General features: G+C 43.7%; 1 protein-coding gene across 3 annotated transcripts; it reads right to left on the reverse strand.

Annotated features, from left to right (window-relative positions):
* Positions 1 to 27,649, reverse strand: EIF4E2 (eukaryotic translation initiation factor 4E family member 2). Of its 3 annotated transcripts, none has more exons than XM_042457673.1 (8): positions 27,488 to 27,649; positions 21,947 to 22,061; positions 20,479 to 20,613; positions 13,394 to 13,498; positions 12,754 to 12,906; positions 12,517 to 12,653; positions 5,066 to 5,146; positions 1 to 505 (listed from the first exon to the last, which is right to left on the reverse strand). In XM_042457673.1, the coding sequence occupies exons 1-7, from the start codon at positions 27,505 to 27,507 to the stop codon at positions 5,101 to 5,103; spliced, it is 711 nt and encodes a 236-aa protein (XP_042313607.1). In that variant the 5' UTR covers positions 27,508 to 27,649; the 3' UTR covers positions 1 to 505; positions 5,066 to 5,100. The 3 variants fall into 3 exon arrangements, with proteins under 3 accessions (XP_042313607.1, XP_042313606.1, XP_042313605.1); XM_042457672.1 differs by having other exon boundaries at positions 22,000 to 22,061; positions 27,488 to 27,646; XM_042457671.1 differs by lacking the exon at positions 5,066 to 5,146 and having other exon boundaries at positions 27,488 to 27,648.
* Positions 27,650 to 27,804: the final 155 nt, after the last annotated feature.

Below are 27,804 nucleotides of genomic sequence, written 5' to 3' on the forward strand. Positions count from 1 at the left end.
GAAAGAACAGAGGCCTATATTCATTTATTGGCAGAAGTGAAAAGGAGAGGGCACATGCCAACCATCCAACTGTCTCTGCCTCTGCAGCAGAGATGCTGGTAATACTGGAAAAACCCTGGACAGAGAGCGACCCATGGCCAGAGGATACCCCACTGACCCCCAGTCTTGAGCAGAAGCCAAGGAGGGAGGCACAAGCTCCACTGAAGAAAGCAAAGCACCGCCACCTGCTCTGCCAGCAAAAAGGTTTGGGTCCCCAAAAGTCAGTCTTTGATGTAGATATTTAAACAAACAAACAAACAAAAAATCCTCAGGGAAGGGGAGCAAGAGCTCAGGCAATCCTGCACATCTTTTCCAGCCAGGACAAACGGTAGGGAGTTACAAGGAGAGCCTTCCCCACTGCCTTCTCAGAGCCAGATGGAGGAAGAGGAGAAGGAGCTGTGTTTTGTACCCCCCTCCCCCTCCTCCTCATAGTGTGATCTTGGTATTTCGGAAGCTGGAATTATCCCTGGAAGATAAAGGAAGAAAGGAGGTTAGGAAATATAGCTGCGTTTTATCTATGATGCTCAGGGGCAAAGCACAAATCAAACATGTTTGGGTTTTTGCAGAGGCTACAAACTCTCCTGAACTCCAAAACAATCCCTAACTTCCAGGAACTGAGGAACCAATCTGGGATGGAAATGAGCCATTCATGCCATACATAGTTTTCTGAGGATTTTTTGGGCTTTGTGGCTGCATTCTGGAAAAATTTATTCTTGACGTTTTGACTGCATCCATGGCAGAACCTCTTCAGAAACTCTGAAGATGCCAGCCACAGAAGCAGGCAAAACGTCAGGAATAAATTCTTCCAGAACAGAGCCATATAACCCCCCCCCCCCCCAAAAAAAAAAACCTATGGATGCTAGCCGTAAAAGCCTTCGACATTCCAGCCTTTGACTTGGTCAGTTTTGTTTTTCGATGTAGGCCAATGGGATAGGTGAGCCCAAGGAGAGCAAAAATCTGCCAAGAAACAGGGTGCAGCTGGTGATCCGTGTTGCCACCAGAATGGCAACCAGATAGGACACTGAGTAAACTGCTATCAAAGTTTCCATAATCTGGTGCAAACTTTTCTGAGTTCCACTGTAGAGTAGAAGGCCTTGTTTGTTGATGCTATTGTTACTGTATGATGATGTATATTTTATTGTATATTTTATTGTTTTTAGCCGCTTTTAATTGAATTTAATTGAAGCATTCGCTTCCGGGCACAATACAAGGTGTTGGTGATAACCTATAAAGCCCTACATGGCTTGGGCCCAGGATACCTGGAGGACCGCCTCTCTCCATACATTCCGCCCGCACCCTCAGAACATCTGGGCAGCAACTATTGAGGGTTCCAGGGGCTAGACTAGCCTCCACAACGAGGAGGTCATATTCCATCGTCGCCCTGGCCCTCTGGAATACGCTGCCCATAGAGCTCCGCTCGGCCGCCTCCCTGGCCCAGTTTAGGAGGGAGTTAAAAACCTTCCTATTTCAGTTAGCATTCCCTGAATCAAGTCCTAGTTAGTCTCCCCCCCCCCTCGACAGCAATGGTGGCTGGCTAATGGGGAGTTTTAGTATTGATTTTAATGGAAATGAGTAATGTATTTTAATGTATGTGTCATGTTGTATTGTATTGATGTTATTAATATGTTGTTCACCGCCCTGATCGTTGGAAGGGCGGTATACAAATAAAATTTTTATTTTTATTATTATTTATTTAATTTTTATGTAAACACTTTGTGCTTTTTTAGTCTGTAACCCCGCATCGATCCACTGGGAGAGGCGGGGAAACATTAATAATAATAATAATAATAATAAGGCAGAGGAAAAGTGGGCATTCTCATTGTGCCCTTTCCTTCTTATCTAATCTACTATTGGGCCAGCAACACATATCTGGTGTGATTCAATGCCTTTAACGAAATGGGCATCGTGCTCCCAGCTGTACCACCTTTTTCTAGGTAAACAGACAGGGGCCATTTCTGAGTTACACACAGAACCTCACTTGTTGGGCCAGCCTGGTTCACTTGGATCATAGTTCCCTACTTGGGTCCCTTTCCTACTACACAAAAGTATGCCACTTGATACCACTTCAACTGTCATAGCTGCATCCTATGGAGTGTTTGGAACTGGCTTCTAGAGAGCTTCGGGGCATTACCATACTACAATCCCCAGGATCATGTAAGGCCACAGCCAAGGCAGTTAAAGTAGCATCAAAGTGCTGTAATTGTGTAGCATTTAGGAGTTCTGGGATGGTGGGTCGGGGAACCCAGAAATGTAAGGGTCCAAACACCACGACGGGATAGACTGGAAAGAACCTGATAGATTTTTAGAGGGAGAAATTCAAGCCCAACCCTGGATCAGGCTGGATTAAAAAAAAAAGCTAAGGACTTGTCTGCACTGCAGAATTAATGCAACTTGACATTGCTTCAACTGCCATGGCTCAATGCTATGGAATTCTGGGATTTGTAGTTCTGTGAAACATTTAGCCTTGTCTGTCAGAGAGCTGTGATCCACAACAAACAGCAAATCCCAGGAGTCCATAGCACTGAGCTGTGGCAGTTAACGCAGTATCAAACTGCATTATTTCTGCAGTGCAGATGCAGCCTAAGTTTGTGAAGATGTCCTCTCTGAATGGTGGCCAATGCACCTTTGCCCTCCTGGTAGCTGTTCCATTGAACAGAAAGATATCTACATGTTCTCCCTAGGAAGTATGATAGTGTGGCCACTAATGCCATTACAATAAATTCATATCTGCAAAATGCGATAAAACCTCTGTCTCCATATTGTGTTGAGATAAAATGAACCAGAGGCTTTGCTGCACATCTTTCTTTTTTTCTTTTTTTGGAGGTGGTCTTTATTCTAGGTTGCTCCCATTAATGGGTCTTTGTGTTTCAACAGTGGACTGTTATTGGCTCTCTGGGTAACACAACCCAAAGGTTTCTGCTGTAATCCAAGAGGACTTGGCTACTGAAGGAAGAATTTAGCAAAGGGGGACAAGCTTTGTGTTCAGGAAGGTCACTGGAGAGCCTTTCTAACAATAGACACCATTTGTGGCAGTGCTTCAATCAACATTGTCATCCTATTGGTGCTGCAATTAAAATGAGCAAATACACAAGCTTCAGTGACGCAAGGGCCAATACCCTGTCCCCGCTTTTACCTAGGAGGCAGACTGACTTGATCAAACAACACTGGTTCAAGGCCAAGATGGGTGAAGACTGGATGTGAGTGCAACACCCATGGATGCAGACACAGGGTAGAAGCTGGGAAACTGCAGGGCTCCTCTGCCTTTGAGGGTCACTAGTCTGCCTTGCAAGATGACACCCAGGCTAGGCATGTGTCTTGCAAATGGGCAACGCATTCACAGACAAAACCTGTGACAGCAGAGGGACTGCTCCCCAGCTCTTCTATTATGGAACCACCCTCTAATCCAAGAGTGGGAATTCTGTGGCTATGAGGAGGAGGGAGAACATGTGGATAGGAGCCCTGGTGGCGTAGTGATTAAATGGCTGTACTGCAGCCACTCACTCACAAACCATAAGGTTGCGAGTTCAAGACCAGCGAAAAGGCTCAAGCTCCACTCAGGCTTGCATCCTTCCGAGGAGGTCGCTAAAATGAGTCCCCAGATTGTTTGGGACAATTGGCTTACAATTTGTAAACCACTTAGAGAGTGCTTAAGCACACTGATAAGTGGTATAGAAATGTACTTGCTATTGCTACTTGCTCCCTAGATGATATTGGACTGCAATTCCCAACAGCTTCAGGTGTCACATTTATGGTGAGGAATGTTGAGAGATGCAGTTTAACAATATATAGATGATACAATCCCCACCCCTTCTCCAGTCACAGGCATTCCCTCATCTTAAGAGGGGTGATAGCCACCAACACAACAGGACAATCCCACCCCTGCTTCTTGTCCAGGTGACCATTTCCACCAAGACGACCACCACAAAGACAGATGCCTTAGTCTGTGCTAGAGGAAGTTCTTCTCTGCAGTATTTTAGTACAACCCCATTTCTTCTCTTTCCTCAGCTTTACTAAGCCCCAGTTCTGCAGACCTGGGTCAGTTTCAAGAGACCTTGTTGGTACCATGAAAGCTTGCCAGCTCAGCCCCATGCTGCACCAGCCATGTGCTTGCGGACCCCCAGCCCTCTCATAACATGCATGGTGTTTTTGCAGGCAACAAGAACAAGTGCATGGCTGGTATATGCAGTCTGGGTTAGCTGCATAGGACAAGTCTGCAGGAATGAGGCTTTGCTCTGTCCCCATTCTGACAACTGACATTCTCACAACACAAGCAAGCTGAAGACAAACCTCTCAGCCTCTCAAGGTCTCCCCTTCTGAATCAATAGCCTTGCAAACAGGCAATGAGAAGCTCATTGCGACAGAGAATTTAGGGCAAGTGTGCTAAGGGCTGCTCTTGCCAAAGAGCAAAACAGTTTACAAAAGCAGACTTTGTTTCCTCTTGGATCCATGTTAGACTGTCAAAACTAACATTTTTGGAGGAAAGGAGATAGCTTTGTGAACTAATCTGCAGGACTGCTGCATTGTGGCACTGAAGGTCACAGCGAAGCACAATGACAGAGTAAGCTGTATCATCATACATCACGAAGGATGAAGGGACAGTTTGAAAATATATATAATAAATGCCCCAAGTCAGTGGTTCCCAACCCTTGATCTTCCATCTGTTTTGGACTTCAGCTCCCAGGAGCCCTAGCTAACCTGGACAACAGTCAAGAATGATGGGAGCTGGAATCCAAATTATCTGGACTCTGGAGGACCAAAGATTGGGAACCACTGCCCTAAATTGATGGGTGACTTGAAGGCACATACTTTACTTTTTTAAAAAAGTTAAGATACTGAATATGAGGAGCTGTATCTTGGGTAGGAATCAAGGCTGCATGAGTGTGGAGGGGGGGATAGGTTTACTTAGCAGCAGCCACAGGTGTGCATATGTATGCATGTGCATTGGTGTACATGTGCCCAGGAAAGGAGAAGGCTTCAACTGAGAGGTGTGTCACACATTTATGTAAGAAGAAAGATGAAGCCCTACCCTGGGTGTGTGAGAGAGGGAGGGACAGCGTTCACTCAGCGACCGCCGCTGTTCACCAGGCCATGAAACTCCTCCCAGGCCCTGGCAAGCCAGAGGGGAAACAAAACACAAGGAAACAAAAGAAAAAGGGGGGGGGGGGAGAAGAAAAAAACACATACACACAAAAAGAAAAAGAAAAACGAGCTCTTCAAACCAAATGCTTAACTCTCAACAAGGGCAAAGACAAAAATGTGTGCAGTTTTTACAGGCCTCAGCTGGAAAGTGATACTGGCAAGGGCAGAAAAGAGCCCCAAAACTGCAGCCCTGGGCACTCCAGGTTGCAAAAAAGCAGCCTTGAAGATTTTGTCATCCCCTCCCCAAATGAAACCTGTGCAGGTGTAACAGCATTTGCTCACATTCATCCCTCTTCATCCCCCCTCTCCCTCTCTCTGCATTGCTACTGTGCCTTCACTACTGGCATCAAAGAAAGTCAAGTCCTTGGGCCAAAATGCTGCCTTTGTGTCGATTCAGTTACTTACTCTGTAAAAATTCCATGCATCCCTCTATTAATACTAAAAGTTACAAAGATATACAGCAGGTCATTGGGGAGGAATATAAGATATGGGTATGGAGTGGCTTTTTATGGAGTCAGGCTGCTGGCCCATCTGAGCAGGGCAGACTGAGTCTTTCCAAAGCATCGGGCTTACCAAACCTGAACGGGAAAGACTATTTCACCTGAGGAGCCCAGGACTGAAATTGACACCTCCCATGACTGCCGTAAAACTCAAATGCACAAGCATGACCACTTCTCTTCAACTTAGAGCTTTGAACCCGAGTTCAAGGCAATCAAGACGGATCTCTTCCGGCGAGCCTACCCCCCAGACCTGCTTTAACAGCTTAAGATGATACTCTACTCGGAACTTGATGAGGAATCAGATTTTGATATTGCACATGTACAGATATTTTAATGTGTTTTTAAATTTTGCTTTGTATAATGAGAATGTATTTTAACTATGTGTAACTTTATATATGTGCTGGTCTCCCGCCTCGATCCATATGGAGAGGCAGGATATATAAATAAAATTATTATTATTATTATTATTGTTGTTGTTGTTGTTGTTGTTGTTGAAGGATGATGCATTATTTTGCAGGCTTTACGTGAGTTTGTTAAGAGAGTAGTTTTTTTGACTGGAAAGGGGAAGACAATTGTTACCAATCATGTCCTGCCTTAAATCTGCTTTGCTAATGACACTCGCAATAAACATAAAAACACTATCACTATCAGTGGCAAAAGCACTTTCAGATTAATCTTGGGAAATGGGCCTAATGTAGCCTCTGTCAGAGACACTATTTTTCTTACTGATGAGCAAAGAGAGTCGGAAGGGACAAAATCTGCTCGCTCTGCACTGTGAGACAAATTACGCTGATTTAGAGATGATAGCTCAGAGATCAGAGGCAAATCAAATAACGAACAGGCCTAATGGTTTTCCATAGCTGAGGATATAGAATCACAAAGTTGTCTGGTACTGCAAAGGCCATCTAATTCAGCCCCCTGCCATGCAGGAATACAAAACTAAAGGACTCTTGAGAGATGGTCATCCAACCTGTTTAAAGACCTTCAAAGAGGAAGAGTCCACTACCCTCAGAGGCAGTCTATTCTACTGTCAAACAGCTCTTGCCATCAGAGAATCCTCCTAATGTCTAGGTGGAGACTCTTTTCTCACACGTTGAAACCATGCCCCCCATCCCCTGAGCCCTTTGCAGGCTGCAGTGCTACCTCACATCATCCCCAAATGTTTTTTTTTAAAAAAGCCATACCCCAGGCAAAATGGCAACTAGCAGCGATGTGACGTGACATCACTTCTGGTCATCACTTTGGCCAAGACACAAAGGATGTATTTGATGGTGGTAGGAGAGTATGGGAAGATGCTGTACATTTTTGGGATTTTGGGGGGGATTTTAGGATAGAAAATCACCCCCAAAATCAAACAATCTTTTTAAAAAATCAGGAATGGTGTGTTGTCAGAATTGGGGTTCTGCATGTAGCTGACTGACAAGATCTTCCCAACCTCTACTATGAACAGTAGGTCCTATGGGGCAATTGACACCCATTCTCATTGTGGCCTTATAATGAGGTTCTCTTTAGAACAGCAGCGTTTCTGAGGAATAACAAGGCTAGGACTCCTGCTTGGTAACCCTGAGTAGAACTGCTCAAGAGAACAGCTGGGGTCTTGACCCACTTTCAAAGGGGCTACCTTTGCTGCCCTCCTCTAATCAAACAGTAGAGCAAAATATTTGTGCAGCAATTCTAACTCTCAAGAAGTGCTGAGGCAGAGGAGAACAGGAAAGAAAAACACCTGAGATTTTGATTAAACATCAAAATATAATTACGTTTATTTCTGGAACCTCCCTTAGTGTGTTGGATCACCAAACAAAAGGGGAATGAGCCATGAGGAAGTAGCAGACTTGCTATGCATACAGAATCATAAGGATGGAAGGGACCACTAATCTAACCTCCTGCCATACAACTACAGCACTCCTGACAGATGGCCATCAACTTCTGTTTAAAGACCTCCAAAGAGAGAGAGGTCACCATTCTCTGAGGCAGTCCATTCCAATGCTGGACAGCCCCACTAGCCACGTGAAGAAGCCTGACATCAGCACACATCTATGTACATAACCTCCTTCACAGCACTGCTAGTCTACATGCAGATGAGTACAGGGTCCTTTCACACAGCTACTGAATAAATGGATGAGATAAACTGCCTATCCTGAGGCATATTTAATGCATAGGTGGGGGGTTCAAATGCTGCCCCACCTCCCGGTGTAAAATCCAGTGTGGATTGAGCCAAAGGTTCCTGTATTCATCAGCCTCAGTAGGATTTCAAGCTCAATGGCACTGGGAAGTCAAGCTGCTCCAAACCATGCATGGAACTGGATGAAAAGATTTCTCTCTGATCCTGCCATTCTGTGAATGTCTCTGGCTAGGACTGGAAGAGCAAGGGAAGTGTGTGGAAAAAGTGGATGGATGGATGAATGGATGAAGGGGAAGAGAAAGAGGAAAAAGTGGTGAAGGGAACCTTTGCTTGCTCATTAATTTATATCGTTTGTAAGCGTGGAAGATTGTAGCAGGTTATATCTTGGTGAAAGATATTGACCATAATAGTTAAATGGCACCATTAGATTGAGAAGTAGTCAATCTCTGAATATTAGTCCTGCTGGACAAAACAGAGGGCAAAATGAGTGCATTGTTTTTTTGCTAGTCAATGTTAGGAAAGGGGGGGGGGGGGAGAAAGATTTAACTAGAAATGACCAGGACTTTGCATTGCATCAAAGTTATCAGGTGACTTCCAAGCATGTATAGAAAGGATTAATACCCTCAGAAGTCAGAAAGGATGCTGGGTTGGACTTCTAGTCAATTTATGGCTATTCTACAAATCCCCCACCCCTCCTGTCATTGCACAATGCCCCATGCCCAAATCACCACATTCACTCTTTTACAACAAAATCAGTATCGCCGATTTAGATGAGAAGTGCAATTCCTATCATTCCCCACCACTGACTATGGTGGATTGGAGTATTCCAGAAACATCTGCAGGGCCCCTTTCTCCATTTCCACTTTGGACTAATGCAGAGGTGGGCAATGATACTGGGGGGTGGGATCATTTTTTGCCCATGGCCATCCCTTTCCATGTGGTCTTTCCCTGATTTATTCTGGGTGACCTGAAAGTCATAGAAAGTTACTTCCAGTTTTGCTTTAGCTTTATTGTCAGTGGAATTTTAGTTGCTTGATCACTGGAGATGGGCCTGGAAGGCTCTGTGGGGAAATAGACCAATGGCCACATTCTGCTGCAGTTTTGCAATGGTCTAGGTGGTGTTTAGGCGACTTTTGTCTGGAAAAAAAATTAGGGCAAAGGGTCTGTCAGGTCAAAAAGGGGGCTAGGGCCACATGTGGCTAACAGGATGCACCTTCCCAACCACTGGGCTAAGGGAAGGTCCTTGGTCAGAGATCAGTGGCTCATCCTGGCTTGCTGCATGGATCATGGTGACACTTTGTTCTACTGACACCTTAATTCCTCTCCGAAAGGCACTTTTCTCTCAGACAAGACAAGTGCTTTTAGGGTAATATCATGAGGAGGGGCTCATTCAGCCATGACTCTCTTTTGTAAAGCCTGCCTTATAAAAGAAGTGAGCTAATGCTGACTTTGATGAGGCTTAAGGAAAGAGCCTGCTTACTGACTTAAGCTGGCATGCCTTCAGTCCATTTATTCCTCTTCCTTTCTTGAGAGCTCATGATCCTCTTGATTTGGACACAGAAGAGATCAGTCCCACCACCCCAAGGGACTCCTTGGATAAAGAAGCAAAATCCCCAACCCCTCTGTGGCACTCAAAGACTGCCTGGAACCAGGCTTTCACCTCAAATGCCTGCAGGCAAAGATAAACTGGGGAGTATATGCCAGAGCGCAACCCAAAGCAGAGCATGAAAACCTCTGGCTCCTAGGTTGAACATATCCCTACAACACTGTCCAGCAAATACAACTGGAGGCAACTTGCAAGGTGAGGAGCAATGGGGGAGAGGAGAGAAAAGAGATAGACTACCAATGTGGAAACATGTAGCCCCAAGGTGACAAGCACTGCAATGGCTACTAAGAGCAGGGTCCACTTGGAGAAGAATTTTAAGTTGTCCAAGGGGGGGATCAAGGGGCCTTGCCTGAGAAAAAAGGCCCTCCCTCTATCCATCATCATCTAGAGGGAGAGAAGGGCAAGTCAGCTCCATTGGGCCTTGCATGAAAAAGAAGAGGGCCCTCCCTCCAGTCCATCTGCTATGATCCAGGCCTAAGAGGAAGAGAAGATCTGCTGGAATTATTCCCCTTCCCTTTTGCCGTTCCCTTCTCCTTTTGTGTTTTGTCTTTTTAGATTGTAAGAATGAGGGCAGGGAAATGTCTACTGAACAATTTGTAAGCCGCTCCGAGAGCCTTTTGGCTAAAGGGTGGGGTATAAATACTTCAAACAAATAACAACAACAGACCACAGCCACAGAAGGCTGGAGAAAACTGGAAGCTGGTAGCCTAGTGCTAAATTCAGAATGGCCAACAGCAGGAGTGAGCAATTATAGGCATGGGCAGGGCCCATTTCCCACCAAAGTTCACATTATAGGTTGGATCCCCCCAAAGCAAACCACAATAATGGTTTTCCTGCATAGTCCCTGTTAAAAGGATGTATAACTAGCAACAGAAAATAAATTTGTGGGGTTTGCATTTCTGTACAGAAACATCCATTTTACCACTACTGAGATTGGCAACAGAATAAAGCACAGCTTACCCTGGGAATCCATAAATTCAATAGGTTTACAATATGTTTGGGGGAAAATGTGCACAAATCACCCATAGATTTGAAAAAATGTGCTTGATTAAATGTGTGTGTTTGAAAAATGAGCACTAATATGCCTGAGTCAATTAGGAAAAAACGCACAAATTAAGAAAAAATCCATACCAATAACTTGCATATATTTGGATGAAAACGAGCACCAAAGTATGCAGGGCCATTCTTATACTTGCTCTGCGTCTCCTTAAGAAGGCCTTGATTCTCTTCCTTGAGAGCCATGACATGATGTAGCTGAGGCACAGGAGTGGATTGAAATAGGTCCACCCTCAATCTCTGCTTACCAGAGATTTATTCACCTGCTTTATTCTCTGGTCAGGAAAACCATCTGCTTCTGGGTGCTCCTTCTCTATTTTCTTCATCATCTTTGATTATATCAATCATCTATGTAAGCCAAGCTGTGTCTTTGCTTATAGCACTCTTAAGTGAAAAGGGTTTTCACATGCTTCACCCCCAATCTGAAAGCTCTTAAAATGCAGCAACCTTTCATCACTTTGCAAGAAAATAAAAGTCAACTTGAATGGCCCAGAATGGTAAATTATAACTGTCTTATTTAAAATACCACTGTCCTCTCTGTCCTCTGTTCTAGTCAAAAAGCCTTAGTCACTGGGGTGGGCTGGGAAGATTTCACATACAGCATTTATTATGATTAGAAATCATTTCTATAGAGCAATAAATTTACATAGTGCCTTCCTGAGACCATTTATAAATCTAATGGGTCTATAAATCCCTGTTAGCTTTTCTATTTTATCTCCCCAAGAATGCAATGCGGTGCACTCAAATAACACACTTCTTCCTGACACTTTGACTTGGTACAGGGAAAATACACAATCCCACTGATGTTAACCAAGTGGCCATTCAGAAGATGAGGCTAGGCCATGGTTTGCAGAGTCTGTTTCAGGAAACCCTTGCTTCCCATGGATGCTCATTGGCAAGAGATCCTTAATGGGAAGATCAGTCATGGCTCTTCAAAGACTCCCAACACCATTATGGATCCCCAAACGGTCTCTGCTACCCATGAGTGATTTCTCTTGCAAAGGAAGGCTAGATATGTTCCAAAGCAGTGGTTATCAAACTTTGTTCCTTCAGATTTGTTGGACTCTGAGAATTCCTGACAAATGGCCAAGCTTGCTGGGGTTTCTGGGAGTTGAAATCCAAAATACTGTACTCTGGATAGGGTTGCCATAATTGTCCACTAAAACCTGGGACAAAATGTAGAACAAAATCTAGACCAAACTGTAGGACAAAACTCAGCCCAAAATGTAGGACATTTAAGAAAAATGGAGGACCTTAAATGTCCTACATTTTGGGCTGAGTTTTGTCTTGAAGTTCGGTCTAGATTTTGTCCTACATTTTGTCCCGGGTTTTAGTGGACAATTATGGCAACCCAAACTCTGGAGGACTAACATTAGAAACCACTGTTCTGAGAGAATGCTTAATTTATGGGGTTATAAGTGGTGTGAATTACCACTCCACATGAAACAAGGATGCACCTGAAACTTCATGTCCCCTGAATCCATTGGAACAGAGTATGCCAGGGTCCCAAGGTAGGCAAACATGTATTTCTTGGTAGGCTGACATGTGGGGATAGGCTCCTAAGGAGCCCTGGTGGCACAGTGGTTAAATGTCAGTACTGCAGCTGCAAGGTTGCGAGTTCAAGCCCAGACAGGGCTCCAAGGTCCACTCAGCCTTCCATCCTTTCATAGGTTGGTAAAACAAGTATCCACCTTGTTGGAGACAATTGGCTTACACATTGTAAACCACTTAAGGAGTGCTAGTTCACTGATAAGAGATATAGAAGATGTACTTGCTATTGCTACTTGAAGAGGGAGAATCTAAAAGCCACTAACCTAGCTCAGCAACAGCAGATAGGACTTCAGCACTGAAAACAAAGTTCTAAAGCCAAACAGTTGCATGAAGTAGTAGAAATGCCCCAAGTGGGCCTTTATCAGCCACCCAGGTGACACCCAGAGATCCAGAGGTTTAATTGCCACACAAAGGTCTTGCATTGTTTTAAGCTGTGCCATGCATTTTACAAGAAGAACAAAGCCCAGTAAAAGCAGTCCTCCTCCCTCCCACCCCATACGTACTTGATGCTGTCTGTGTGCGTTTTGTACTCCATAATAGTGTTGGGAGGCAGGTTGAGCACTCGTCGTAATGTGTCCCTTATCCGGGCAGTCGTTGCTTGGTCACTGGCTGTCTTGTTCCATATGGAGATGATATCCTCCTAGAAGGTGACCGACAGTAATTTTTAAAAGGGGGGAGAAGGGAGGCTTTAACACTTGCACAAGCAAGCCTGTCCCTCCCTTGCATTCAGGATCACTTACCTGGAAACGAACGGATACAACTGCCCCACAAATTTCTTCCCCGACCATGAATTGTTCTCCCAGCATTGCAAGGATCAGGTTCTCCCAGCATCGAGATGCTAAGCCCTTTCGAAGGCGGATAATCCACTTGCCCCCATTCTTGTTGGCATCATCCTGGGGAGAAGGGAAGAGAGGAAATGAGTTATTGCCCCAACCATTTTTTTCTGGGTCTGATGCTGAAAGAACAAGACAGAGAAGGCAGAATAAGATAATTTTCCTAGCAGAATTGATCTCATGAATATCACAAATTACAAGCTGACAAGTGAAAGAAGAGATCACTTTTATCGATTATGCCCATCTTTGGAAACATTGTTGGCTGTCCGTCTGTTCCTCCCTCCATTCCTTTCTCTTATGAGCACAAGCAAGAATTCTGTACCAAATGAACTAAAGTGCACAGATCTTTACATGAGTATTTTTCATTCCTCATGTTTCATTCCCATTTAATAGGTGGGAAACTAATGTTTAGAGAGACTGGCCAGGCAGCAAGACCTGTGCAAACGTCATCAATTTAAACTTGGATTCAAACATAACTTAGTTCCATACTACAAAACTAACCCACATGCACACTTCAGGATCAACCTTAAGTAGATGTCAAACTCACTTCCCACATGGGCTTAATTCCTTCTTTGAAAAGATGAAAGTCACTGTGGCCTGTCAGGTCCCCAGGACGGACCATGTGGCTGTAAAACCTCCAGAACTGCTCCACCTGCAATAAAACACACCATCAATGAATCATACAACCCTCTCAGGAGGAAGCTTCCTTTCAGGTTCTGGCTAAAGGTCCCTCTTAGGTCCAAAACACACTGCATAAATAATTAGGTTTGAGACTGCTTTAACTACCCTGGCTCAGTGCTATGGCATCCTGGGAACAGAGGTTTGTGTTGGCCCCAGAGTGTAGAGGACCTACATTCTGTGGCCACCACAAATTTCAATTCCCAGAATGCCATAGCATTGAGCCAGGGCTGTTAAAGTGGTCTCAAACCAGATTATTTATGCAGTGTCAAAAGACAGCAAGAAGGCACGGCAGCAACATTTCTTGTAGAACATTAAACATTCTTTAGTTTCTCCCCACAGAAAAAAATTAAAGCAATGTTTTTTAAGTTATGCGAAGTGGGGGATTGGCAAGTTTGTGTATTTATATGCTTCTATGCCTCCTATCTCCTAAATTGGACCCAAGGCGGTTCACAAAAGATCCTTTAAAACACAATTAAAAGCATCACATTAGTGCAACAAGTTAAAAATATAAAACCAACAAAACATACCAAAACAAACATCCCAATAAGAAGCCTCCCTGGGTGCCTGCTTAAAGAGAAAGGTTTTTGCCTATCGGAGAGAGGGCCAGCCAAGCATCCTGTGGAAGGGAGTTCCAGCTAGTCAGAGCAGCCACCGAGAAGGCACTCTCTTGTGTCATATTTTCCCCCCAATAGGCCAGGGACTGGTATCTATATTTGTGCCCAATGACTCCATCTGTTTCTTTCTTTCCTGTAAGCTCTCCATGAACCTGCTCTCTAAGTAGCCCTCATTTGAAATACTGTATAAAAAAAGAAAAGGGAGAACCCTCTTCATTGTTCTGCTCTCTACAAAATACCTATAATACCTACAGGCTCACCTGCCACTGCCATTTTTTTCAACGCAGACCATTCTCTCATTACCACAGCAGATCCAGCTAGTTTGCTACATGGTTCTTGAAATCTCCAGCTCAGAGGCTTCCACTGGCCACAAGAGTGGCTGAGGTTGAGTTGCCATCAGGCCAGTCAAATATTGGTCATGCAACTTAATAAACTGCACTTTCTTCGAGCGCTTTGTCTGCATGAGCAGATGGGAACTGTGTGATCTCCACCTAGCAGGTGTTGTTGGTCTTCACCTCCTAGTACTCCTCACTATCAGCTATGCTGGCTGGGGCAGATGGGAGTTGCAGTTCAACTACATCTGGAGGACTATTATTGCCCCCCCCCCGACTTACCTTACTTTTGTGTAAGTACTAACCCCTTCCCCCGCCACGATACAGATGGGGACTTGAGATAGAAATAGTACCTCTTGTTTAGGATTACCTACAGATCTCATGACAAAGGTAGAATTTGAATCAAGAGAAATTTCTGAGTCACAGCTCAAATCTCTTAACCACTGGATGAAGGGAGATAAAGCTCAGTGGCAGAACACATGCATTGCATACAGAAAGTGCCAGATTCAACTCCTGATGTTACTTATTAAAATGATCAGGGAGTAGGTAACAGAAAAGTCCAGGAACTAACCCTGGACAGTTGCTAATGCTCAAAGCACCAACAGATTCCAAGACTGCAGAGTTTAGTATATATCTTATCAGTGCTTCCAAATTCACCATATGAACAATGCATTTAACATAATTCTGGATTTTCTTTTGGGTACCAGAACCAAACAAAGCTTAGAGTCCTTCCACAAGAAAATCCATTTGGGGTTCTTCCATGTCTTCCTGACTTCAGCAGTATGCTGGTAGCTGAGTATGGAACTGGGACTCTTGTGGGGGGTGAGTGTATATATCTTCTGCCCACCCCGGGAGAAGACAAAGCTTGGCTGAGACGGATCAAGGCCTCAATTCAATATGCCACAATGATAGGTTTTTCCATTACATGCATAGCTAAGTTAACCAAGCCTCTCACAGAGTTTTTGCATAGTCTTTTTATTCTTGTCCCTTTCTCTTTACCTTCAATCTAGTCTGGTTGGTTGTTGTTTTTAAAATCAGCATTGGGTGGATAGTGAAAAATGGCCCGAGAAAGACTATGCACAGTATCAGATCACTGGACCTTCTGGTCTTCATATTCTTTTCTCAGGTTATTTTTATGCAGACTAGTTGGCCAGAAAGCTTTTAGCAACTGACTAACATGGCTGCTACCCTATCAGTATTATTTTTTAAAAGAAAAATTATAGCAGTAAGAAGATGAAAGCCCCAGCATGGTATTATACAACAACAGCCTTGCATCTCAGACCCTCAAAGGCACACCTTAAGTTGTTGCAATGGTCCTGAATGGCAAGGCATTCATCTGCCTTACAATGTATATCTACAAGCTTTCTGTAGTGCTGTACATATAGCATGCGTTACTTCCCTTTGGAGCTTTTAGGAACTAGATGAAGAGTTGTTTGGGTTAGGCACATTAGACACTGAAATGTGTTATCTTTGGAGCTCAATAGCTCTTATAATTGTATGCAGCTACTTCGGGAGAGCACTGCTGCCCTCTAGGGACTCAAACACGAAACTACGGATTTGTTGCAAGCTTGGTCCCATTGAGTTCAATGAAGTTTACTTTCCACTAGCTCCATTGTTGTTGTTGTTGTTGCTACTATTCTGTGCCTTCAACTTACAGTGACACTAAAGTGAACCTATCATGGGGTTTTCTTCACAAGATTTGTTTAGGGGAAGTTTGCCATTACCTTCCCCTGAGGCTGAAAGCATGAGACTTGCTGAATGTCACCCAGTGGGTTCCATGACCGAGTGGGAATTGAACCCTAGCCTCCAGAGTTGTAGTCCAACACTGAAACCACCATGCCACACCGGCTCTATTACCACTAGGTCTGTACTGGATTACTATTGAAAGCTAAGGTTCTAGTAAAGATTACAGAACTAGAGGTATAAATCACTGTGTGCGTGTGCAGCCCAGTTCATAGAACAGACGGTGTGTGATTTTTGCATAGTCACTTGGTGGGTTTCTATGACTGAACTTCATACCCTGGTCTCTTGCCATTCTAGTCCAATACTAAAACCACTATACTATGCTGGCTCTCTCTACATGTACACCCTAATAGTCATGGAATCAGAAAGTTGGAAGAGACCACAAGGGAAATCCAGTCCAACCACCTGCCATGCAGAATACACAATCAAAGCATTCCCAACAGATCTCCATCCAGCCTCTGTTTAAAGGTGTCGTGAAGCCAGGTGGGGATGGCAATGTAGAGTCATCAGCAAGCTTAGGAGATGCCACAATTTGCAAAAGTAGAAAACATCTTTAGTTTTCACCTGTGCCTGAGAGAGCACTTTTTCCATTGCCAAAACCGACTAATAATGGAGGAGGCCACAGAAGGCTGAAAGGAATGGAAGGGAGCAAGTTGAAAGAACGCTGTCCGAAACATTGAATGTTTCACATTGTGGCCTTTTGTTGGAGATCAGTCCATGTGACGTCTAGCACCCAATTTCTCATATGCTGCAGCCATTCCAATAGTTGACTGTTTTCAGTCTACATTCTTAGCTCATAAACTCATAGAATCGTAGAGCTGGAAGAGACAACAAGGGCCATCCAGTCCAATCCTCTGCCATGCAGGAACTCTCAATCAAAGCATCCTCGACAGATGATCATCCAGCCTCTGTTTAAAGACCTCCAAGGAGGGAGACTCCATCATCTTCCAAAGGAGTGAGTTCCACTGGTGAACAGCTCTTATTGCCAGGATGTTCCTCCTAATGTTTAGGTGTAATCTCTTTTCCTGCAGTTTGCATCCATTGCTCTGTGTCTGATTCTCTGGAGCAGCAGAAAACAAGCTTGATCCCTCCTCAATGTGACATCCCTTCAAATATTTAAACAGGGCTATCATATCACCTTTTGACCTTCTCGTCTCCAGGCTAAATATCCCCAGCTCCTTAAGCCATTCCTCATAGGGCATGGTTTCAAGACTCTTCACCATTTTAGTCACCCTCCTTTGGACACGCTCCAGTTTCTCAATGTCCTTTTTGAATTGTGGTGCCCAGAACTGGACACAGTATTCCAGGTAGGGCCTGACAAAAGTAGAATAGAGTGACACTACTAGACACTATACTTTTATTGATGCAGCCTAAAATTGCATTGGCCTTTTTAACTGCCACATCGCACTGTTCACTCATGTTCAACTTGTGGTCTACTTGGACTCCTAGATCCCTTTCACACATATAACTCTCCTTAAGCCAGGTGTCCCCCATTCTATATTTGTGCATTTTATTTTTCTGCCATATGTGCAGTGCCTTATATTTCTCTGTGTTGAATATTATTTTGTTAGCATTGGCCCAGCTTCCAGTTTACTCAGGTCATTTTGATCCTGTCCTCTGGGGTGTTAGCTACTCCTCCTAATTTGGCGTCATCTGCAAATTTGATAAGTATGCCCCAAATATTGCCTTCCAAGTCATTGATAAAGATGTTGAATAGCACTGGGCCCAGGACAGAGCCCTGTGGGACCCAACTGGTCATTTCTCTCCAGGATGAAAAGGAGTCATTGTTGTTATAAAGTTCAGTTGTTATTAAAGAGGGAAGTGCCCCGTCTGGATGCATAAACAAGAAAAACAAAGATGGAAACACAGAAGCTGGAGTGGGTTGGTGGTATGTGAATAGAACTGTTACTGCATTTTCTTCCTGCCACATCTTCCTGGGCTACACTGCAATTTAAACATCTGTGCTACCAGCTGAGTTTCACTACACCAAACCTGTTCTGCAAGTGTTTTATTTTCATCACTGAACAAATGCTAAGATTTCTGAATAGACATTCCCAGGATAATTTCCAAGTGAATTGTTGGTTGTTGTTGTGTGCCTTCAAGGCATTTCTGACTTATGACCACGAACCTATCATGGGCCTTTTTTTGGCAAGGTTTGCCTCTGTCTTCCCCTGAGGCTGAGAGCATGTGTTGCCCAAGGTCACCCAGCGGGTTTCATGGCTGAGTGAGGAATCGAATCCTTATCTCTAGAGTCCTAGTCCAACCCAAACCACTACGAAAATACTGAATCAAGTCAAATTACCCTTTCAGCACCATAGTCTGCCTTTCACACAAAATAGCCCTGGGTACTTTAGAGGAGTGATTCCTAACCTCATTATTCCTGACCACTGGCTATGCCATATTGGCTGGTGCTGATGGGAGTGGAACTCCATCTAGCAAGCCACAGGGTCCTTACCCTTGCTTTAGAGATTCAGAAATCCCCTGCATTCATATATTCATTTGTCATTTATATATTCATTTGGGGTTTCTGTCAGAGGGATTATAAGTTTAGGGTTTTGTTTAGATATTATTAGAATAAGGTTATAATGGGTTTGATATATATTAGAATGTACTAGAAGGAGATAGATTGCTGGTTAGCTTCTGTGCTTGCTTATTAGGACTGGAATGTTACAATGTTAGGGAGTTGCCCTGCCAGGCAGAGACTGCTCTTGTGTTGGGAGGGGGAGTTAAACCGTAAGAGTTAATGCTATTACTTATATGATGTTATGTTCCTGATGTTTATACATGTTGCTGTTATATTTTAAATGCTGCTATGTATGTTGGATTGTGGGATGATGGGATATATAACCATGCTTAAATATACTCATAGGCTGTTAAGGTTCATTATTACTTAGTCTAGTGGTGAAGGATGTTCGTGCTTCAAGGCCACAGGTGCAAGGAGGAGATAACGCCCTGTGAGAACTTAATTGTTTTGAGAGTCTGCCAGAGATCCCGGACTAGAGGACATTACATCATTGGGGAGGAGATTCCACACTGCGCGGGAAAGACTTATCCAATTAATTTACTTTATTGCTTTATGGGGGTGGGTATGCTTGTGGGACTATATAACCCATCTGTAACTATGCATCTTCATTCCTGACAAAGAAGTCACTTCTCTTGTATGTGCACTATTTTCAATAAAGTTGGTACTTTTACAGCCCAGCCTCTTATTGGGAAAGGAGACTGCAAGCAGGAGCCTGACAGGAATGAGGTTTTTAAATAGTTTCCAAGGCTGGAGGGCAGGTATTTATTTAAATGGGAAGAGAGAATGATTGGTTGCATACTTAAGTGTGATGGGGTTGGTGAAAAGGGGCTGATGGATCTTCAGAGCAGTCCTGCTGGAACAGATCAAAGAGCCCATCAAGTGTGGCATCTAGTTTTTAACAGTGGAAAGCCAGCTGTTAAGTCTTGGAAACACGTAACAAGGGCATGAGGATTGAATCTTGGGTCTTTGAAGCATGTAATGAGTGGGTAAAGGCTGCATGTTGGATCTTTCAGCCATGTAATGAGGATATGAGTGTTGTGTCTTGGGTCTTTGAGACATGTAACAAGAGCATGAAAGTAAAGCCCTCTCTGCCTTTTAACCTTGCACTGGAATTTGAAGGGATTCAGGGTTGTTCTTTTTTAACTGTCATGGCTGCTAACTAGTGAGAGCAATCCACGAACAGGATTCTAATGTGTATCCATAAATTAGTTACATACTGTCTGAACAGCACACAATTTCATTGCGTACTACTGGTTTCTGGCAATATGAGGGTGGGAAAATTATATTCTTCTCTAAATTGCTCATAAGATTTTATAAAATGCAGGTGTCCACCCCATATGAGGCAAAGAAGGTTTTTAAAGAATGGGCTGAGAGTGCTGTATTGCTTTAGACGCAACTGTTTAAGTTGCTCTTCATTTTTAATGACATTTTATATTTTTAAGTGTAGTTTTAAATTATTTTAATATCATTCACAATTTAATCCCATTTTAATGTTCACTTTTTGTATGGTTTTAGCAATACGTATTGTGTTTTAAAACTGTATGTCACCTTGAGTCTCAATTTTGGGAGAAAGGTAGGATAGTAACAACAACTGAACATTTTAAGGGAAACAAACTGGACATGGTAGGAAATGAAACTAGGATCCTCACATCTTTCTGTTGCAGATAGCACACAAATACACACAAAACCAAGCTGGACTGACTGCAGTTAAACAACACCACAAATGAAATGCACTCACTGAGGCGAAGGTTCCAATTTGTTTGATGTTCTGTTCATAACTTTGAGAGCTGGTGGGTCTCCCAGGCGTCCGTCTGGAGTACCAAAAGGTATAATTATATTGCAGGGGATGTTCAGCTGGCCCTGGAACCACAGCCTGTGAGTGGAATTGAAAAACCCATTTATCCTTATGCACTTCTGCAAAGAGAAAGCTAAGAAGAGACATTTAGAGCATTAGAAGCCTGTCCATTCCTGCCATCATGGAGCATGAAAGAATTGTTTAGCCTCATTTTCTGTGTGAACTTTCCTCTCCGTTAATAGCTTGAAACAGACCATTAATCTGCCAGAAATTTACTATACTTCAAGTATGAGATTAGCAGCTCTCTGAACACTTGAGTTTTTCCAAACTGGCAGAGGACAGGCCCCATGAGGAACACTTTAGACGGAATTGTTTAACTTGCTCTTCATTTTTAATGACATTTTATATTTTTAAGTGTAGTTTTAAACCCAACTAGTCAGACAATTCCACTTCATGAACTCTGCCTATATGCTTCTATATGATTCCAATGAAAAGAAATAGAAAAAGCCCACCTGAAGTGGTTAGGGAGACTCTTATTTCCTCTCATTCAGGGAAAGTGAATGGAATGAAGATGATCTGAAGAATTCCACACCCACAATTTCCAAACGAGCCAATAAAACCAAATGATTGCAATTTGTACAAAGTAACTACCATGTTCATTTTTAGCATTGCTAGGTCAAAATACTAACAAAGGATAAAGTAGGAGAATTTTTTAAAAATGTTTTCCTTTCTCTGAAAATAACAGCAGATAATGATTCCCAGGGCAAAACACCCCAATATGAGAAGAGTCCATCCTGCCATTGTCACGAACTTTTAAAACAGGTGGTGCTAGAATGTAAAATCCTCATTTCTGTTCAGCATTTGCAAACTACCCATGCCATACATGGTTAGAAGGGCAAGTGGACTGAAAAATAAATGAACACAACTAAGGCGTTTATGGCAGTAGAAGTAGTCAGGAGTCAGTTCAAGTCCATCTGTAGAACGCAATGGAGAATGAGAACAGAAGGTAAATCTTCTATCTCAAATGCTATATATATTCAACCGTAAGCCCCTTCTGGCAGGGTTCTGTCACAGCTGTTCTCTATGCATTTTGACAGTGCTATAGACATAAACAGTGAAGTTTACAGGTCACTTTTAACACTTGACAGTTCTGACATTCAGTATCGAACGCAAGAAAAATATCCATCACCGTAATGCATATTACCTGTGTAACCGCTTCTGCTTTCAAAATTAACACACTGAAAGAATTTGCATTGTGTTCTTTAACAAGGAAGCAAACGGAATAGAGGTCAGGTGGGCCTAAAGATGAGTTATTCACGTGTATTTTCTTGGCTCTGGAGCTACAGGCTAAAAACTCCCTGTTACAATCCTCCACTAGATACTCTGGTCCAGTGAAGAGGCAAGGACATACCTTCCTCTTGACGCTACTCTGGGATTTGTCTCTATCGTTTTTTTCCTTCTCACCATCTTTCTGTGTGCTGTTCTCTTCATTCTGGTCATGATCTCCACTGTCATCATCCTTCAAACTAGCAAAGAAAGCAAGAAAGGCATCAGTTTGAAAGTATGCAGGGATAACTATGTTCACCATAAAACAAAATGCAAAGAATACACTGTGGTTACTAGGTTAATTGGGAGGAGTAAAATTAAAGACATGATAGTGGCAGCTGCCTCAGATACAGTAGTAGTAACAATAATAAACTTAATGTAGGCATAGCCTGTCAGCTATGGAGGAGAGGATTTTTAAAAGAAGCTGGCATCCATGTGCTTTGGATGCCATGACGCCAGGGCAGAACAGGACGTAGAACAGACTTTTATTTCTTTCCTTTTCCTTCTTTGTTTAGCTTCAGTCAGATAACAGAACATATCTGCATCACCGTCCTGTTGTAAGCATTTCTGGATGTTACTGTTTGTTGTTGTGTGCCTTCCAAGTCGTTTCTGACCTATGGCAACCCCATGAGGTTTTCTTGCTAAGATTTGTTCAGAGGAGGTTTGCCATTGCCTTTCCTTAAGGCTGAGAGAATGTGACTTGCCCAAAGTCACCCAGTGGGTTTTATGGTCAAGCTGGGAATCAAACCCTGGTCTCCAGTCATAGTCCAATGCTCAAACCACTATGCCACACTGGCTCTTCTGTGCATGTTCCTGCAGGGAAAATATGCACAAACTCAGCTTCAGAAGCAAGGTTCTGTGCAGCTAGATGTCTTAGCTCACTGGTTTCAATTGCACACTGTAATAATACTTAAGTTATTCACCCCTGCATTATGGGATGCTGTTGTTACCTTTGCAGGTAGTTTAATCTGAGAGAGAAAAAAAAACATACACTAAAGGATATATGAGGAATCAACTTTGATGGACTTTTAACAACCTGACTGGATTGGACCTGAAAGCTGTACTTTACTGGATGACTGCAAATATATCTAACAAAGAAATGTGCATAGTTCGAATGCATCTAAAAATACAGAAGAAACACCTTTTAGTCAAAGGGGGGAACGTATGCAATGTGTACAATTTGAAAAATGCACACAAAGCCAGACTTCTAAAAAGCACCCTCCAAAGAGAGAATCTCATCCTGTAAGACAAAAACACAAACATGAAGGGATGAACTGGATGTGTACATAGGAAGAAGTCTGCAAATGCACATATGAAAGTTTTGCACATTCCAGTGCTACACAATTTTGCTTTCTGGTAGGTTCTTGATCCTTTGCAAGACACTGACTACAAAAACACACAACACAGTTCTCCAAAATCTTCTACCATGGTACTTACAGGATTATGTTTCTCACGTTTCCCCCTTTTTCCATACAGCAAGGATTTTCTGACATATCTTGCAAACTTTACACTTCCCTAATGCTGCTTTACAAAGACAGAGCCCCATCATCTGCAGATGAGTAGTCAGCACAATTCCTAGCTAGATGGTAAAAAGATTCAGCTGGGATATTAAAGCAGTTGCACCTGTTGGATCACAGCCCTTAAGATCATCACAGCAGTCTCTTTTGGAAAGTAATGAGAGCTTTCATAAGATAATAGTAAATGAGTTAAAATTTTAGATTCCTATGACACCAAAGGTAATCCCGCTAGGGATGATAGATAATGAAATAGAGAAAAACATGGCAGAGTTGTATTTGATTTGTTGACAACAGCAAGAATAGTATATGCAAAATCATGGAAAAAAAAGATATCAACAACTGAAGACTGGCTAATAAAATTGTATGCAATGGCTGCTTTGGATAAAATGACTTGTAGGATGAAAGAGAAAACAGAAGAAAGGACTGAGAAAGGTTGGTATAAGTTACTTGAATATTTGGGAAAGTGTTGGGGAGATATTATTATTAAAAACTTTAGAAAACAGAATACAAGGAAACAAGAAAGGTAAGGAAAAATTTATAAACGATATAGTTATATAGGAAAATATAACTATAGAAGCAACCATAACTAGTATAACAATTACAAATATGAGATGGGGGTAAAAAAACAATTAGAAAGGTGTACTATGTTAAAGATGAAAGGTAAAATCTAACTAACAATAGAATTGAACAATTACTTTCAGAGAAGAGATTAGACGATTAGATTAATTTAAAGGTTAGGAACTACTAGGAAGGAAGTCAAGGTTTGTTTAGATGTTGTTAAGTTTTGAAAGAATTTGATACTGGTTGATGTTTGATGTACTTTGTCATGTATGTTTTGTTAGTCTGTTTTGTTACTATGTTATTGATGTGGGTATCAATAAAAAATATAATTAAAAAAAGAAAGTAATGAGAGCTTTCAAACAGTGGAAACCTGTGGAACAATGTGTTCATCTTCCCAACGCTGGTTCTGAAACAAAACTAAATTGCAAACCATTTTGCTCACATTTGTTTGTAGTGGTTTGAGTGTTGGATGAGGTCTCTGGAGACCAGGGTTCAAATTCCCACTTGGCCACAGAAACCTACTGGATGACCTTAAGCAAGTCCCATACTCTCAGCTCTAGAGGCAGGCAATGGCAAAGCCCCTCTAAAAAATCTTGCCAAGGAAAACCCATGATAGGGCTGTCTTAGGGTTGCCATACACCAGAAATAACTTGACGGTACACAAGAAGAACGTTAATCTTCTCCTTTGTGGTTCCAAACTGTAACCTCCTTAGAACTACAGTGGGCCCTCCACATTCGCTGGGATTAGGGGAACAGGACCTCTGCCAAACTGGGGGGATGGAAAGGTCCTTTGGGGCAAAAAAAGATCTGCCAGATGTTGATCACGAAATTGCTCTGGAGGACTTACAAATGCCTGGAGGAGTGTTCTCTCTAGGAATCTCTAGGTCCTCCAGTGTGACTTTTGGCAGAAGATTGTTGAGTAAATATTCCTTTAAGAAGTGGTAAAGTAATTTCTATGGCTGTAAATGTTGAGGAACACCAGGTGTCAGCCCTAATGGTATCACCACTGGATATAAGGGCTCTGGAACCCAGGACAGGTGTGGGTTGAAGAGAGGAGTCGGTAGAATGTGTTTGTTGGAGACAGAAGTCAGAGCTTCTGTTGTAAATGCTTTGTATATGTTTTGCAACAGGAGGATAAAAGCTTCCAGGGACTTTGGAAGAAGTGAAATGTGTCTGTGCCTTATCTCAGGTTGGTTAGTGCTGTAATGCCAAATACTGCATACTGGGCTTTGCTTCTGCATTCTCCTGCAAACTAATGTTGAGGTCAGGCACCTCAGACAGGGCTGAACGCTGGCACCTCTGTCTGGGCCTAGTTTTTGTTTGTTTTGGCTGCTGCACACTTGAAGGACACAGAGGGGAGCCAACAAAGATGACAACAGAGTCATAGTGGTGGAGGACCTAGATATTGCGAGAGAGAACGCATTAATCAAAGCTGCAAATGTGGAGGGCCAACTGTATAAGGAATGGTTACAGATGCAGTTTGTTACCCCTCCATAAGAAAATGCATCTGCCAACATTTCCTTTTTTAAATATCCAAATGTGATCTATGAAAATAGTTTCTATACAACTGTTCTCTATGTGTATCTTTTATTGCGATTTTATTGGAATCCTGACATCTGGTATTTCTAACAACTTCTAGAGAAGTAGCTGACGGGAGGCCTCTTTTTCCTTCTTCTTCTTCTTTTGGCATCTAATTCAGTCTACATGAAATAGCAATTTAAAAAAAGCTTTCCAGTCCTAAAATAGAGGACGTCCTTTACAATACGGGGTGACTTTGGCCAAGCCACACACTCTCTCAGCCTCAGAGGATGGCCATGGCAAACCTCCTCTCATGCATCTGGCCAAGAAAACCTCATGATAAGTTTGGCTTAGCATCACCATAAATCAACATGAAGGCACACAACAACAGCCAGCCCTATAAGAAACATGTTTTCTGGCTGTCAAAGCAGCAAATCTAATGTAGCCCAGAAGGCTTTTGGACGGGAAGTCTAAGAAACGTGATAACCAAGCAGAGTTTTTATTAGTGTGTAGAGTATGGAGAGAGAAATCCCAGCGATCCAGGCAGGATTCAGGAAAGGAAGAGGCACTAGGGACCACACTGCAAACATGACGGGATAATGGAGCGCACCAAGGAACTGCAAAAGGAAATCTGCATGTGCTTCAGAGACTATAGCAAAGCCTTTGACTGCAGAGATCATGAAAGGCTATGGAAGGCCCTTAAAGACATGACTGGAGGGCCAACGCATCTGATAGTCCCAATGAGGGATCTTCAGTCAGAAGAGAGTATGGAGAAACAGAATGGTTCCCAATTGGCAAAAGGGTCAGGCAAGGCTGCCTCTTATCACTTTACCTTTAAGGAAAGCAGGCTTGGACAGAGGAGGAGGAGTGGAAACAGGAGGAAGGAATATCAACAAGCCGAGATACGCAGGTGACACTGCCATAGGACTAGCAGACTTGGAACAATTGCTAAGGAAGGTCAAGGAATAGGCAGAACGTGAAGAAAGCAAAAATAATGACCGTGGAGGATCTGTATCAGTTCAACCCAGACGATGGGGAACTCGAAACAGTTGGGGATTTCGATCATTGATCGAAGAGAGACTGCAGTCAAGAAGTCAGACGAGGAGAACTGGGAAGAGCAGCGATGGAAGACTCACTCTTAAAGCCTTGCCATTCTGCTTTGGCTGCTCTGACTGCCTCCTCTTGCATTCTGGGGTCTGTGAGCTCTCTGGTGAATAGTCTAAATGCCCCCTCCTAAACTACAAGTCCCAGAATGCAACAGAGCAGCTAAAGTGGAATAGCAACGCAAGACCAATGGGTGCGATGACCAAAATCCTACAGAGGAGAGATAGGCGGCTGAGCCAGGCTCATCCAAGGCACTGCATTCCCCATCATCCCCTGGGAGAGAGAGAGAGCGCTGAGGGTCCCATGGACAGCAGCAAAAGACAAGCCGAAACCTCCCTGGAAGCAGCCAAGAGGAGCAAAAGGGACGCCTGATGAGGAGGAATGGCGGAGGGAGAGAGGAAGGCTAGAGGAGGAGGAGGAGAGGGAGCCTGGGTAATAGCCATGACAACGCAGAGGGGGCCCTTTGGAGCCTGGCCTTGCCTAGACCGCAGCCTGCTTCCTCAGATGCATTGGAGGCTGACTTCGGTCTGCTTCAGGGAAGGGCAAGCCAAGGAGGCCGAGCAAAGAAGCTCTCTCTCTCTCTCTCTCTCTCTCTCTGCGTTCGGCTTTTGGGGCGGAGCGCTTGGCACCATCCTCTGCCCGAGAGCGAACTACAAATCCCAGGGTTCCATCCGGGGCAACGGAGGTGCGCTTCGATGCGGCCCTGGCTCCGTCCCGTGGGATCCTGGGATCTGTAGTCAGAGGAGGCTGAGGGCCTGGGAAAGGCTACAATAAACCCCAGGGTTCCCCCGGACGGAGCTGCAGCATTGCGGGGCTCTGGCCTGCCTCCAAGTGGCAGCTGAGGGCGGAACTCGAGGCAAGGGCGCTGGGGGTCTGCCGAGCCCCTTCCCCGGTTCAGCAAGGCCGAGGCGGCGCCCCCGACTCACGCGTCGAATTTGTTGTTCATCCTTTTCGGTCGCTGGCCGCCGTCGCTTCGGCTCCTCCTCCTCCTCCTCGGTCCCTGCTGCCCCGCCACTTCCGGTCCTTCGCTTCCATCCGCTCTCCTCAACGCCCGCTTAGTCCCTCGATTCCATCGACGGAGCGGAACCTTTCTTCTCCGACGCTGTTTCCAGCCGGAAGCGGGACTGAGGGAGGACTTCCGTTGCCGTTAAGCAGGCGCAACCGCTCTAGCCTCCAGGGTATCTATGATTACTTACGAAAGGGGGCGTTCTAGCTACTAGCCTCTACTCTATGGTTCAAGAAA

Source organism: Sceloporus undulatus, chromosome 3 (assembly GCF_019175285.1).
Source record: "Sceloporus undulatus isolate JIND9_A2432 ecotype Alabama chromosome 3, SceUnd_v1.1, whole genome shotgun sequence".
Classification (NCBI taxonomy): Eukaryota; Metazoa; Chordata; class Lepidosauria; order Squamata; family Phrynosomatidae; genus Sceloporus; species Sceloporus undulatus.

What these genes read in the sequence shown, in the direction of transcription:
- EIF4E2 (XM_042457673.1), bottom strand. Translation starts at nt 27,507, where the DNA reads ATGAACAACAAATTCGACGC. An exon ending in ATGAACAACAAATTCGACGC is followed by an intron (nt 22,062 to 27,487) that starts GTGAGTCGGGGG and finishes TTTCTTTGCTAG; the next exon opens with TTTGAAGGATGATGACAGTG. An exon ending in GAATTAAGCCCATGTGGGAA is followed by an intron (nt 12,907 to 13,393) that starts GTGAGTTTGACA and finishes CCTTCTCCCCAG; the next exon opens with GATGATGCCAACAAGAATGG.